At 46.6% G+C, this 13,690-nt stretch overlaps 2 protein-coding genes across 2 annotated transcripts; both read right to left on the reverse strand.

Annotated features, from left to right (window-relative positions):
- Positions 1-1,292: 1,292 nt before the first annotated feature.
- ags2 (alpha-1,3-glucan synthase Ags2) lies at positions 1,293-8,847 on the reverse strand (the record flags this gene model as incomplete). The annotated part of the gene is given in 7 exon segments (XM_056878198.1): positions 1,293-1,341; positions 1,395-1,537; positions 1,554-1,906; positions 1,986-2,191; positions 2,253-8,210; positions 8,260-8,435; positions 8,497-8,847. The coding sequence occupies 7 exon segments, from the start codon at positions 8,845-8,847 to the stop codon at positions 1,293-1,295; spliced, it is 7,236 nt and encodes a 2,411-aa protein (XP_056726778.1).
- A 3,693-nt stretch (positions 8,848-12,540) lies between these two features.
- N7487_010469 (orotate phosphoribosyltransferase) lies at positions 12,541-13,278 on the reverse strand (the record flags this gene model as incomplete). Its single annotated transcript, XM_056878199.1, has 1 exon — positions 12,541-13,278. One exon carries the CDS (start codon positions 13,276-13,278, stop codon positions 12,541-12,543), a length of 738 nt encoding a protein of 245 aa, XP_056726779.1.
- Positions 13,279-13,690: the final 412 nt, after the last annotated feature.

Below are 13,690 nucleotides of genomic sequence, written 5' to 3' on the forward strand. Positions count from 1 at the left end.
GAGGGATTTCTCAACTTGTGATGCCCTCAGCACAACTAGTATTGGAATTCAGGTCTGCCAGCAAGGTCTCCCAGCTTATATAAATGCAAATATCCACATTGGGCGAAACATTCTATGCCTTAGATCTAAAATAGAGTAGATGTGCTTTTTTTGACCACATGGTAATGATGCGGGATTTATATGAAGTTAAGGTTCTGCCGGGCAAAAACCTGGGTAGTGCAGTAGTTAAGAGCGATGTCAAACTTGCAAGATTGCCATCTTAACGAAGCATAGGCCTGAGTTCGATCCCCCTTGGAACCAGAGTTCGCGGTCTGATGGCTATCTTAGTGATGTACTGCTGGGAATCTTCCTTTATTTTTTATAATTAATTAAAATGTTAAAATGAGGGGAGAACTATTTGTCGAAAATTCTGACTTCGTGTCTATGCTTCTCTCGGTACCCTGTTATCATTAATAACCATCGGGCCTACGTATATTAATCCTCGACTGGCCACTATGAACACCACAAACTCGATATATTAACGAACTGTTCGAGGTTTCCTGTGAGAATAAGGTTGTAGTAGGTGGGTCCAATAGGTGGGTCCAGAACATCCACCTGAGCACGGATTTATGATAACAATAGTGGGGGCGGGGATTTATATGAAGTTAAGGTTTTGCTAGGCAATAACCTGGGTACTGTAGTAGTTAAGAGCAATGCCAACTTGCAAGATTGCTCTTAGCGAGGCGTAGGCCTGAGTTCGATCCCCCTTGGAACCAGAGTTCGCGGTCTGATGGCCATCTTGGCGATGTACTGCTGGGAATCCCCCTCTCTTCTTTTTTTCAATGCGACCAGAAGGGTATGTATCTCCCTCAGGTCAGACTTATTTTGCTTTACTACATACTTACCGACTTGCCTTTCACTGACTGCTTCTTATGCATCTCGGTCTCTCCCCCTTAAGTACAGATCTTGGTTGACTGTATCATGGGCTCGCTTGAATGCATCATGGGCGGTTGCCAGGAAAGGTACTAGGTTCTGTTTTTCAAAGTGACCTTCAGAAAAAGGAGACCGATCGAATACTGGGTATTATGAATAGCCAGCCATAATCTGGCTTGTCCGTTGTTTACTGACATTATATCATTATATTAGACACTAAATACTTAGCCAGTTTCTGTCTGACAACGAATAAGCCACACGAACAAACAACATGCAAGTATTTCATCAATGTACGCACGGAAACTCGAAAAGGTCACAATATCAGGGCTCGAATCACCATTCCATTTCGCGCACTTCCAACAAAACAAGTCCACATTTGTTCACGGCTTCGATAGTTGCTCCCTTCGGAAGAAAAGAAGAAAGCCACCACTTGAATTGAGGCGTCAGATGGGATTGAAAATATTCTCATAAGGACCACATACCAGATCGAAAGCTGCAACAAAAGAGCAATCCAAAACCAAGCGTTACCCAACGCACCCGCACCAGCCGTGATATCCGGTGAGATAGGCCCTGGTCCAATGTTGTTTGGTGCGAAGGCTCTTGCACAAATCGTAGCAAAGGGAGCCTAGGACCTGTGATACCAGAAGGGTGAAGCATATATGCATACGTGTCAGTGTTTGTAGCAGGATCATACCAAAACCGAGACCTTGTAATGCGTCCAAGACCCCGAGCCACAGCCAGAGACTCCGGGATACAAGAGCTCCTGAGGCATAACCTCCAGCCCAGGGGAGGTACAGGCCGGATCCAGATGTTCCCCACCAGATTTGGGCCCAACGAGGTGCACCCAGACCACATGCGAGAACTGGGAGGATCCAACTATGTGACTTGGATAGTCTAGCTAGCAGGAAGAGAACTGCTATCCACACAAAGCCAAAGAATGCAACACAGAGAAGTAGGATTTGCCACGGGCTAGCGTGCTGGGTCATCCAGAGGACTGTCGTAATAATTAGTGTAATCCAAGGTATAGGAAGGGGGAATAGATAGCAGGGGCCTTCTGGAAAATGGAGACTCACAATTCCAGTTTCGACCATATGGGGCACTTAAAAAGAAGTTTTGGATAATGACGACCACCCAGTTCCAAAGTACAATCTTGCGTCGGAAGACAGATTTGTAGAATGATGGCACTTTGCCGGGAGTTTGGCGATAGTAGTTTGGCAAGCCGAAATAGACGATGAGGCCGATTGCCCATAGAAACAGGGTGATTGGTGTACATATCGCTCTATGGTAATGTGTTAAAAAGTCTCCGGCTTTTGTGATGAAGATTTCGATGTTATACGCACGTCATTCTCCAGGTGTTGGTGACACTGCCCTGCACATCGGTGATTCCAGTGTTCGTAGCTTTAGTCAAAGTTGAACCCCAGTACCAAAGAGCAATGACATAGGCTTGCTGTGTGCCCTGGATAAGACAGGCACGGAACACCCACTGCTTGACCGGTGCACCGCTCTCATCGCCGAAATTGAGGGCAAAGAAGATAGAACCACTAGATGATGCAGCAGCATAGATGCTACTTCCAACATTTTGAATCCATCCGCGATTGTATGAGTTGGGCTCAAAGTGTGCCATTCCGATGATCAAGAATGCCGTTCCGTATAGGAACCATGGCACGCTAAGAACGATCACGGATTTGCAGTATCGGAAGAAAAACCACCATAGAATAGAAGTAATAAGATAAACTGTCGCGATTCCATACAGCTTCGTAGCGGTCTGGCCCACCTCTCCGGTGAGAAGGGTAACCTGGTAAGAGTTGGCAGCAATGATTTGGCCTAGTCCGAGGAAGAGGGAATACACGGGCCATTCACCGATGCGCATTTGCATCCATTTCTTCAGTCCTGTCGGTGGAACGTAGCCATCCCCAAGAAGGAATTCATCCCGCGCAGCTTCTTTTCTCTCGCGCTCACCACTTTCATGGGATGTCGCATCGTCGTTGGTAACTGACCCAGTTGGGGATACTCCTGTTTTGACCCGATGTACTGAGCCAGCCGGGGAGCCTTGGTTGATACCAAGGCGTGCATCACGGAATCTGTTGAACCATTTCTTTTCGCTCTTTTCGAGGTATTGTTCAATGCAGAGTTGGGTATCTGAGTTCGCCCCATTGAGGTCCTTGAGTCTTTTTTCAAACACTCTGTAGTACTCGCCGTTGCTGTCAGTGAAAAAAGGGTCAATCTTTTGAAGTTTGAAGTCTTTCTTCTCTCCAATAACCGAATCCACAGACAGGACTGAAGTGTTACTGAGACGATTTCCTGGTTCCGCCCAGGGACGAGAAGGAGGGATAAGGGTGTCATCTGTCCCGACAGTACTTGGTGCCGTTGAACTAGATGGTGTGTTGCTGCATCGAGCCAATAGGGAGCCTTGACTTGCGCGTTGGGCTGAGAGAGCCTCTTTGGTGAGTGCCACACCCATAGGCTGGGCAGTTTGTGCACGTCCTGGGTCCGTTCCTTCAGGTGATATGGAATAGTCATCATCACCGTAGCAAGTGGCCATCATTTCATCATCGCTATTTTCTTCGGCCTCTGGAGAGGCTCTACCAGCACTCTCATCACCCTCGACAACACTGCCTTTCCGGAAGTCGGATCGACCACGAGGCTCTATGGTGCCAGATAACGGCCGCACACCTTGAGATATCTGGCAACTGAGTCCCGACCGAGGTCTCCCATCAAATCCAGGGCTTGCGTTACGACTGTATATTATAGAACTTCGCTGGAATGATCCTGTCGTACCCGGACGGTTTGAGGGTTGTAATGGAAGCGTTGACGCTCCCGATCTTGTCGACGCAGCCTGCGGCGTCATAATCCCGTAGATAGAGTTATATGCCCCAGACGCAGTGAACTGGCTCTGGGATTTAGCTAGTTCCTTTTGATGGACTCGAATCGATGTGGACTGTAAGATCTCAAGATCTTCGACCCACTGAGCAACTGGAAATCGTTGCTTGGCAGATCTCGCGCGCATCATTGCCCTCACCTCGGGCCTAGAGTTTAATGCACTGTCGATGGCCAACTTGAACTGTTTCAACAGATGGGAGGTAGTGGTGGACTCAACCGTATACCACCAGCCAGGCATCTGCCCGAGTCCCCCTACTCTGGCCCCAATGCCAAGGGCACCCTTCCTACCAAATTCAACAGCGACAAGGCCGAAGGGTTCATCGCGTGATGGAATGAGCGCAAAGTCTGCGCCAGAGAAGATGAACTGTGGTAGGACCGTGAACTGAGGTTTGGAGCACACCCGACCAGGGTAAAGCTTCATCATTCGATCCAATTTTAACGCGGCAAATTTGCCATATAAGTCAATAATGGGGCCGATGCAAATCATCTGGACATGTTCTCGACTCTCTAGTACCCCAGGCAAGACATCGGCGATCAAGTCGATACCCTTTTGCATTGACCATCTTCCAACAAAGACTAACAAATCAGCGTCAGGTCTTTGCTTAAGACCAGCCCATTCTTGAGCTTGACGCTTCAGCTCTGCTCTGCGAATTTCGAAGTCATTGTCGACATTAATATCACTTTCCTTAGGCAAGGCTCTATCCCACTCGCCTGTGTCGGAGGGGTCGGGATTTGGTAGGTTTCCAACTTTTCTTAAGCCCCAAAAGATTGGATATCGAGCATATGACCGTTTTCCATACTTCTTAGACACACCAACAGCACCGAAGCCTTGTTGATGAAGGCGAAGATAGCTTGCACCGGCATGAAGAAGATTGAAGATCTCGCCGAACTGAACATAGCGTGTTACAACATCCAAATCAAGGTTGAAAACAGAACAGACTTCGATTTTCTCTTTCTGTGTCCGCATAGGCCATAGGCCTTGGAATTCGGCGTTGTGAAGCGACAAGCAAATAGGAATAGTCTCTGGTAAAAGATATAATGGAGCCACCGAACCGTGATAGTCATTGATGTGGTACATATCAACAGGGAACCGCTTCATTGCCTGAGCAATGCATTGATTCCAGGCAGAGTAGTAGATAGCGCTGTCGAGGTCGTCCATACGGGCTGGGTAGGGCCCTGTGACGGATTGTTGGCGGAAAACAGGCGCATCCAGCAAAACATATGTGATATTCCTCAATTGGTGGTACTGGATCTTGATTTCGTATGAATTCCCCAGAATCATGACAAACATCGAGTCCGCTTGTTTATCGAGAGGATACTTCACTCCTCCGACACAGGGAATAACCCAGACAAGATCCTCATGTCCGAGCTGTTTGCCCATCAACTGTGCCATGACCCCCAAGCCACCGATTTTGATCTTGATAGCCCAGTCGTCGATCTCATATTCCATGGTTGCAATGAGCACCTTTCGTCTGTGCACATTTCGATTGCCAAAGGCAGAGTTACTCTGAAGGAAGTTTGACCTGTTTGCTAGGCGTCGAAAGGGATTTCTGGACTGTCCATCCTCCATGTGGCTGATTTTGAATTTGTTGACGAAATCCATTGAAATAAGCGTCTTCTTTTCACTTACCCCGACTTGGTTGAACTTGATCCGGTAGAATGTTTTCATGAACATATAAGCGCAGGCCGACGCTGTAATGACGGGAACAATGCAAAGAATGAAAAATAGAGCCATTTGAACATATTTGGAGCCTGTAGGAACAAGCTTAAACTGCAAGTTCGAGTCATCTAGTTGAAGGGTCCAAGCCAGGTGCGGTTTCGGTGGATGCTGAGTGATATTTATGGATGTCACACTGAGCGAAGAGGGCGGTAGACGATCTAAGATCGAATCTCCATCAGAATCTCCGTAGATATAGCTTTGATCTGGTTGGTTATCAGGGTTGATACCCCAGACGTTCAGCTGGCCCTGGGCAGGCCATTCAGCCATGAAGCGGAATTTCCAGAGGCCATCGGTATCCTGTCTCACGATGTTATCCAAGCCGGCATCATATCCGTATCTATTGAAAGGCCCATTAAAGAAGAGATGAGGGAAGCGACGTTGGATACCAGGACTCCAGTCGGGTCCGTCACCCTCTTGGATGTAGTCACTACTACCCGTAAGACGACTCCAGTACTCAACCCGAACGTGTTTCCCATCCCATCTCTGTTTCTTCGTTCCAGACCAAGGCAGTTCTTTGACGCTGTGGTTCCCTCCTTCATATTGGAGCCATTCAGTGAAAGTGCTTCCCCAATTGGTAGAGTACCGATATTTGTCTGCCCCTGCTGCGTGTTGTGAAATGAAAAGAGTTCCATCTTCGCGCTTGTGGAGCAGGCTGCTTGAATAATTTGCCGATGTAAAGATCATGGGATTATCATACTGCCCGACTCGGATTAAGAAATTGTCGATGGCGTTGGTTGCTCTTCCGTCAGTACTTGTCGCATTGTTCACCGTGACTTTATGCACGCCATTGTAGACGTCGGTCAGGGTAGCCCTCCAAGCCCAGGTAGATGGGATTTGACCGGTCCAAGATGTACTCTCTGACTCAACACTCTCACAACTGACGCTGTCGGGGTCCACAGAAGGCCATTCTCCAATTTCAGTGGACGATTCAAGCGAAATTGACTCGGTTATCATGGAGCAATTCATCTCCGTGGAGAAGAAGAAACTAATATCCACCGACTCACTCTCATTTGGCGCGACAGCAGATAGCAACGGAGCATCGTGGCCGGGTAAGAACTTGGTTATCATAGGACGAGGAGAGAGGAATTTTTCTTTTCGTATGTAGGCTCTAAATTCGTATGGTTGAAGTGTCATACTGTCAAGGCAACCGTTGTAATTGTCGGAGCCGTTCAAAGCAAGCTTTACCGGACTCTCTTGCAGCGTCAACTCATCGTGAGGATAGAACAGGTTCTTCACCGTAGTGTTGATGTCGAATGGAGCAATCAATCCCGCAGTTTGGTCAGAACAGTCGAACTCATAGTTCACGGTCCGGTTCTCATTCTGGTACACAAACCAGACCGTTTGGTTGCCCATTTCTCCCAGATCCTGCAATTGGTAATATGGACTGCGCAGCACAGACCACATGCCAGTTTCTGTGGGGACTCCGTCAGAGCCTGGGAGATAGATGTTGTGCGTTTGGTTTGAGAGCAGCTGAATCCACCATCCATCATTGAGAGCACCGAAGTCTTGTCGCATTTGATACATGTGTTTGATAATGTTTCTCACAGGGTGAGCGGGATCACGGTGATCATACGTGACTGTGTCATCGTAGCATCCTAGACGTCCTGATTTGATAGGCCACTGGAAATATTGAGTCGAATTCAACTGGAAACATCCGTGATTTTTCCAAGCTGCAGCGGGAGACATTGCTTGACGGCCATAGATATAGTTAGCAGCCGAAGCATCTAAAACATAAAATGCTTGTTCCTCGCCCCACAGAAGCATAGGAATGCCGGGCATGTGCAACGTGGTGATAAAAAGAGCTAGAAGTTGCCTTTCGATGCCATATTCAACCGTCGGCCATCGGAACACATCCTGGTTTGTTGCCCCATACATATGACGTGGATCAAATTTGCCGGTGTTGGCATTGACCATATCATTGGTGAGCACCATTTGATACCAGGCCTCTGTCCAATTCACTGGAACGTCGTAGCCAGCAGCCAAGTTACCATCCATACCCAGGAACCGGGTTAGAGAGCGATAGACGGAGTAGTGAAATGCGGCAGCATCGGTGGCCTGCTTATTTTGGTCACGAATAAAGTAATCCGGATCAGATTCATTCGTCATCATAAACGCCTCCTCCAGCGTTTGTGACTGCATATCAGGTTGACGTCCTCGCCCATGAAAGATAGAGCCAAGGGTATTGCCACTGGTAATTTCACCAGGAAGGAAAAAGTTATGTTTTCCCACACGGTGGGCACAATCTCGGTACGCCCCGGAGATATCCCCAAGAGCATCGACGGTAGCCTGTATAGCTTTGTCGTAGCGAAAGCCGTCGATGTCGAAAGAGGCGATGATCATACAGGAATGACGAATAAGTCTCTCTCTGACACTAGGCACCCATTCACGTAACCGATCTTGCACGGAGGCAAATTTAGCGAGCTCTCGTTGCCAATCAGGATAGACACCAAATGCCTCAATGTCACCATATTGATCAAAGTCACTGTCGTAGCACCCTTCAAGCTCATAGTTGACCCACTCGTCCACGGGGTACCCGGTCTCATTCCAAAACCGAGGATATTCACATGTCTCATTGTAGGAGTTTCCATATCGGAAATCAACATATTGACGATCAGATTTCCAGGAAGCCTTGTGCTCTTTGATTGAAAATGGGGTGGTTGTATTCATGTACCCTTCAAAACCAATGAGGTCTCCCATGCTAGTGCTGTTAGATACTTGTGACACACTGAGAGAAGATGGAGACTTACGTTGAGACAGTGTTGTCAAAAATGACATACATGCCGCGGTTGTGAATCTCCGTGATAGCTGCTCTCCATGTTTGAATTGTCCCAAAATGCTGGTCGAGCAGAGTAGTGTCAAGCGCCGAGTAGCCATCAGATCCCCATGGCTGGTTCATCAATACCAAACCTGCGAGATAAAGCCCCTAAGGATTCGATTTTTAGTTAACATCTGATATACATTCAAGGTCCACTTGTAAAGCCAACCTTGATGCCCATTCCTTGTAGGTAGTCCAAAGTGTCCAGTAGGCCAGCCACATCACCTCCGTGTCGCATTTGGTTTGAATTGATGTCATGTTCAAAGAGTGTCGCATTTACATTGTCGTTTGTTGGATCACCGTTCACAAATCGGTCAAGGAAAAGGGTATATACAGGAAAACGCCAATTTTCTGGAGAAGGAAAATAGGTGTGGTCGGGCCATTCTCCCCAGTAGTCCAAGGGATTGGTCGCTGTTTGGTTCTCGTTGATGTTATAAGCAGCCAGAGTCTCATCGTAGGGCCAACTAATTCCTGTGGCTGCGAGAAAAGCGAGCACTGGGATTGTATATTTCCAATTCATGGTCGACAAACAATGTGGTAAGCCGCTTCAAAGAAACTTAGGATGGTAGCATGTGTCGAATATGACGAAGAGCGAGGGAAAGACCGTTGATCCGACTGGAGCTCCTGGTAAACAGCCACTATGTCTCACCGTTTCCAATTAGCAGGTTTGATAACTTTTTTTTGAAAGGATACGAGGAAGATGCTCGTGTACCAGACTGGTACCGATGGCAAACCAAGTCCTCTCATCCAGGTATTCCGAAAAGTAAATATACTAACAGGGCAAAGATAAGCAACAGTCTGCTTTTTCGGAAAGTCACAGGGGCTGAGAAAGGGTGGTGAATTGACGACGAGTGAAAAGGACTAGTATTAAAGACACACTTCAAGCATTTTCTGTCAAGTATAATATGGTCAATAGTCATCCGATCTATGGGAGCTCTCCTAAGTAAAAAAAGGGGGAGAAGAATGGAAACCGAGAGTCGCGGAATGGTTAATAGAAATAAGAGAAACCTGGAAATGTTTGAGAGATAGTAGAGCACTACCAACGGTGGTAAGATCACTCGATGTAGTTCAAAGTGAGTATGATACTCCACAATCTACTTCTTCCAATAAAGTCTCCTGATGGTCTTTCTAGTTCCCAAGACAAGTCATGAGCTACTTGGTCATTCAGCCTTGAGGCTCGGAATGAACGGTCGAAGCCGAAGACGCAGCTGATAGGAGGCAAAGAGACGCAAGTACACGGATCTATGTCCGCGCGTTGATTGACATGCTATTTACCGCTGTGTGCTATTTACAGAAACTATATGAACTCAGGTAACGAAGATCTATGTCTTACGAGGAGTCACCATCGCTCAGGTTTCAAGCAATACCCATATTTCTTTGCATGGGACGGCCGTCATGGAATGGTCGTGGCTCGACGAGGCTAAGGAGCAATCCATGCATTGCAGGTATCACGGCAATTAGGTGAGACTACCTTGCGGATGGTGTGCAGAGGAGCGGGGAGCCCGAGCAGCATGAAATACACATCCAGTCTTATATCGGCCCAATTGAAACTTCGACGGTAGACAAACTAGGCTAATTTTTCTCCCAGAGTACTTTAGTTCAAGTAAATACCCGAGTCATATATCATTGATATCGAACCATCGACGCGGTCTCGACCATTGCTCCCAGGGTTCTGGGTGTATGATGGAGGTAACAGTTGCAGCAGATATTCCGTCTAACGCGCACCAACTCTAAAATCATGTCTATCAGGGAGATTGAAGGTTAGATCGGCGGTGAATGTATACAAAAACAGTTATTTTCATTTCCTATTGGGGTAGGCGTACATTTCCAAAGTTGTTATTCGGCCTGCATAGAGGTATGGAGTACACACGTATACAAGATCCGAGCCTCCCTGTACCCTGTACTTTGCACTGATTTATATGGACTGCCATTTTTTGTTACTATCACTAGTCTATCCTAAAAAAAAGGTTGAGTCGCTTTAACAGGTGTTCAAGTCACTACCAGGAGACCTTGGCCGTTGAAACTTCTGAAACACTAATCGTCCTAAACAAGGAAAAATGAATACATACTGCATTTACCAAATGTAACCTAACGTCCATCGTGGACACCGGGGTCACCGGTTGTTCTAGAATTAGCCTGCTATCCTAGCTTTTTCTAGGAGGACAGCAGTTAAAGCAATATAGGATTGATGTACTTACTAACTGTGTGTTTATCATTGATAGATCTACCGCTCTGCCAATGTATCACAAGTAGTATGTCACGCTACTGAGATTTGATATGAATTTGAGATAATTAAGTGGCTGATTAGAACCTGGTTAATTGAAAGATGATATGTGAAGCTGGATTAGGGCCACATAGTGATGTTCCTATGTAGTAGAGTCAAAGAGCACACAGGGTAACACCATGTCACCTGTAATTCACGGTGTGAAAAGGGTCGTGGGTTTAGGTGTATTCACTAACTACACCAACAAGCTCTACAGAGGATTATGCTTGCTCTAGTGTACAAAATGGAACAATATGGTGAGTTTTTATTAAATAATGTCATGGTTTTATACTTAGGTGACATACCCTCTACAAACATAGAGAAGGTTGCAATATAAAATACTCCAAACCCTAACTTTACTAAAAGCTGCCATACAATGGCCCTAAACTTACTAATCAGATATCAAAAGATGTTATGTTTAGTCACTTGGTTTATTATACAATTGATCTTTGAATCATGTTCCAAATGTATTTCCTTGTTTCAGAGGCAAGATGGCTGCCTTGAAGAAACTAATGCTATGTCGCTGGGAGCAGTAATATTAATTCCCTTTCGTTAATAATTGAGGGGAAAAATGCCATAAATGGATCTTCGTGCTCTATAGAGACATATAAGAACGAGACCCTTCGCTATTTAATTTGTTGGTTACTTGGAGGGTTGGCATTGCTGGGGTTTGAAGGCTTCTGCCACTCGAATAGAACCTGGGCATTGGTTGGAAATATATACCCTCAAAATCGGAGCTAGCTGAGCAATAATTGTTTTTGCTCTCAAATGAGATGGAATAACCGAGTAGCCTCGATTCTACCTCCGGTCCCACGCTGCTACTCTTTGTGGAACGCAGGCAGCCATTGGGATATCACCGGAAGCTGCCGTGTATTAGGGGTATACACAGCACACACTAGATGTCTCATCTAGGATCTGAGGGAATCTTGGAAGATTGCGTAGATAAACCTGAGTATTTCGAGATTATCCAGATTCAATTTAGCGTATAGATCTGATGCTTATGAGTCCAAACTTAGATATATACATATACTCGGTGATTGTCCTCAATCTTGTTCTAGATTATAGCTGTGTAAAACAAACAAACAACTAACCCATTACATGCCTATTGAATTTTCTACCTTTCGGAATTACTATACACTGTGCTAGAGTATGTCCCACTAGGTACTGATCAAGTGATGAACTTGATAGATAAATATTGCTCGAGCGCAGCATCTGCTATATACATCTCTCTACATATATACTGCCAAATTCGTTCTGAATGAGGTACTTGTGCTGCTTTTTGTGCGCAGTGTCAAACACAATCTAGCACCGGCACCGTCTGCCGTGCTGTGTGTCGCTTCCCGCGCCATATCGATTACCACTACTGGCTTGCCAAGGTACCTAAATCCAGACTATCCATCTTTTCGATTTCATGTGGAACATTGTTTTGCTCACAGGGCTTCCAGCGTCGAAGTAAAACTAGTCAGTTCAGGGGGTGTGGTGGAATACAACATAGGCAGAAGTACTCAGAGGGTGAAAAATGCACTTGGTTATCAATACGTTCAACTAGATAATCAGCAAGATCGGAGGCCTACGCAGCTCCGTGTCTCCCGATTGGGGTATATATCAAATTTTCTATTGTCGGATTGAGCACCGGTCTCGCCTGTTTGCTAGGAACCTTCGTGGGCGATCCCAAAAACAAAAATGCAAGTATATTTGCTTGCCTATTATATCATGTTGTTTCAAGATGGGCAAATGGGGAAGCCATTTGCTAGCTGGTCTAAAGTGGATGGTTGCATCAATTATCGAGGACAAATCAAATAGTCCCTGTAAGAATGTGTCCATTTCCTGTGTGGATATGGGTATTGTTTAAGTAATAATATTTTCAGGGTAACTCCAAAATATCCTGGTATCCATCCTGTCTTTCTTCATACATCATGTCTTGATTTGGCGAATTTCACAAGCCGATGTCTACTGGGCACCGTAGCGCTCACGGTAATCCTTCAAGCGCTGGATCTCACCAGCGCCAATGCTATCACCCAGCTTCTCAATCAAGTCGTGGAGACCAATGACAGACCGAATGGGGATCTTACCACCGAGATCACGTTGGGCAACACCGATGGCGCTCTTGGACTCGGTATCGCTAACGCGTTCCTCCCGATCCAGCAGGACAACGACACCAGCGACGATACCACCTTCCTTCTCAATGATACCGACAGCCTCACGGAGTGCAGTGCCAGCAGTGATGACATCGTCCACAATGACGACCCGCTTGCCCTTGAGCGGGGCACCGACAATGTTTCCACCCTCGCCGTGGGCCTTGGCCTCCTTGCGGTTGAAGGAGTAGCTCACATTGTCCCAGGTGTTCTTCCCAGATAGGGAGTCCCGCACAGCGAGCTCGTTGGTGACAGATGCGCAAATGGGGATACCCTTGTATGCGGGTCCGAAGATAATGTCGAAGTTGGGCTGAGCGGTGCCGTCGGCGTTGGTGGTGACAAAAGGCTCGGCGGAGAGAACACTAGCGTAGGCTGCAGAGGATGCGCGCAGCAAAGGTGCAGTGTGCAGGAGGGAAGAGGTGAAGAAGTAGGGCGATTCACGGCCGGACTTCAAGACGTAGGTGCCGAACGAGAGGACATTGTTGGAGATGAGGAGGGGAAGGAGGGTGGACTTGTAGTCCTGATCAGCAGATGGAGGAGGAACAGTCGACATTTTGGTGAAGTGGAGGGATTGTAAGGTAATTATCCAAGAGTGGTCCAAGAGTGTCCAAGGTCAAAGTGCAAATCCCAGCCAAGTCGGGAAAATTTTGCCGGAACTTTCTTTCCCATGGAGGGGCAGGCGGTAAGGCTTCAATTATTGCGCCATAGAAGGTCTAAGCAAGTCATTTCCACTATAAAAGTACCATTGGCAGTCATTTTCTAATATCAAAAGAGATAAAAATGAAGATATCACATATAATTTCCTATACTGCGTACTTTTACTTCACTTTTCCACTTAAATTTCCTATAACTCCCCTTTTAAGAAACAAAACACGTGCCTCCGATGGCCGGCCTTCCCCGCCAAATGTTGTCCCCCAAAATGTTCCGCTCACCGGATTTCTCAATTCCTCTCCTTCACTCTCCTT

This window comes from Penicillium crustosum (assembly GCF_028827405.1).
Source record: "Penicillium crustosum strain IBT 35664 chromosome Unknown utg000004l_segment0_segment0, whole genome shotgun sequence".
Taxonomy (NCBI): Eukaryota; Fungi; Ascomycota; class Eurotiomycetes; order Eurotiales; family Aspergillaceae; genus Penicillium; species Penicillium crustosum.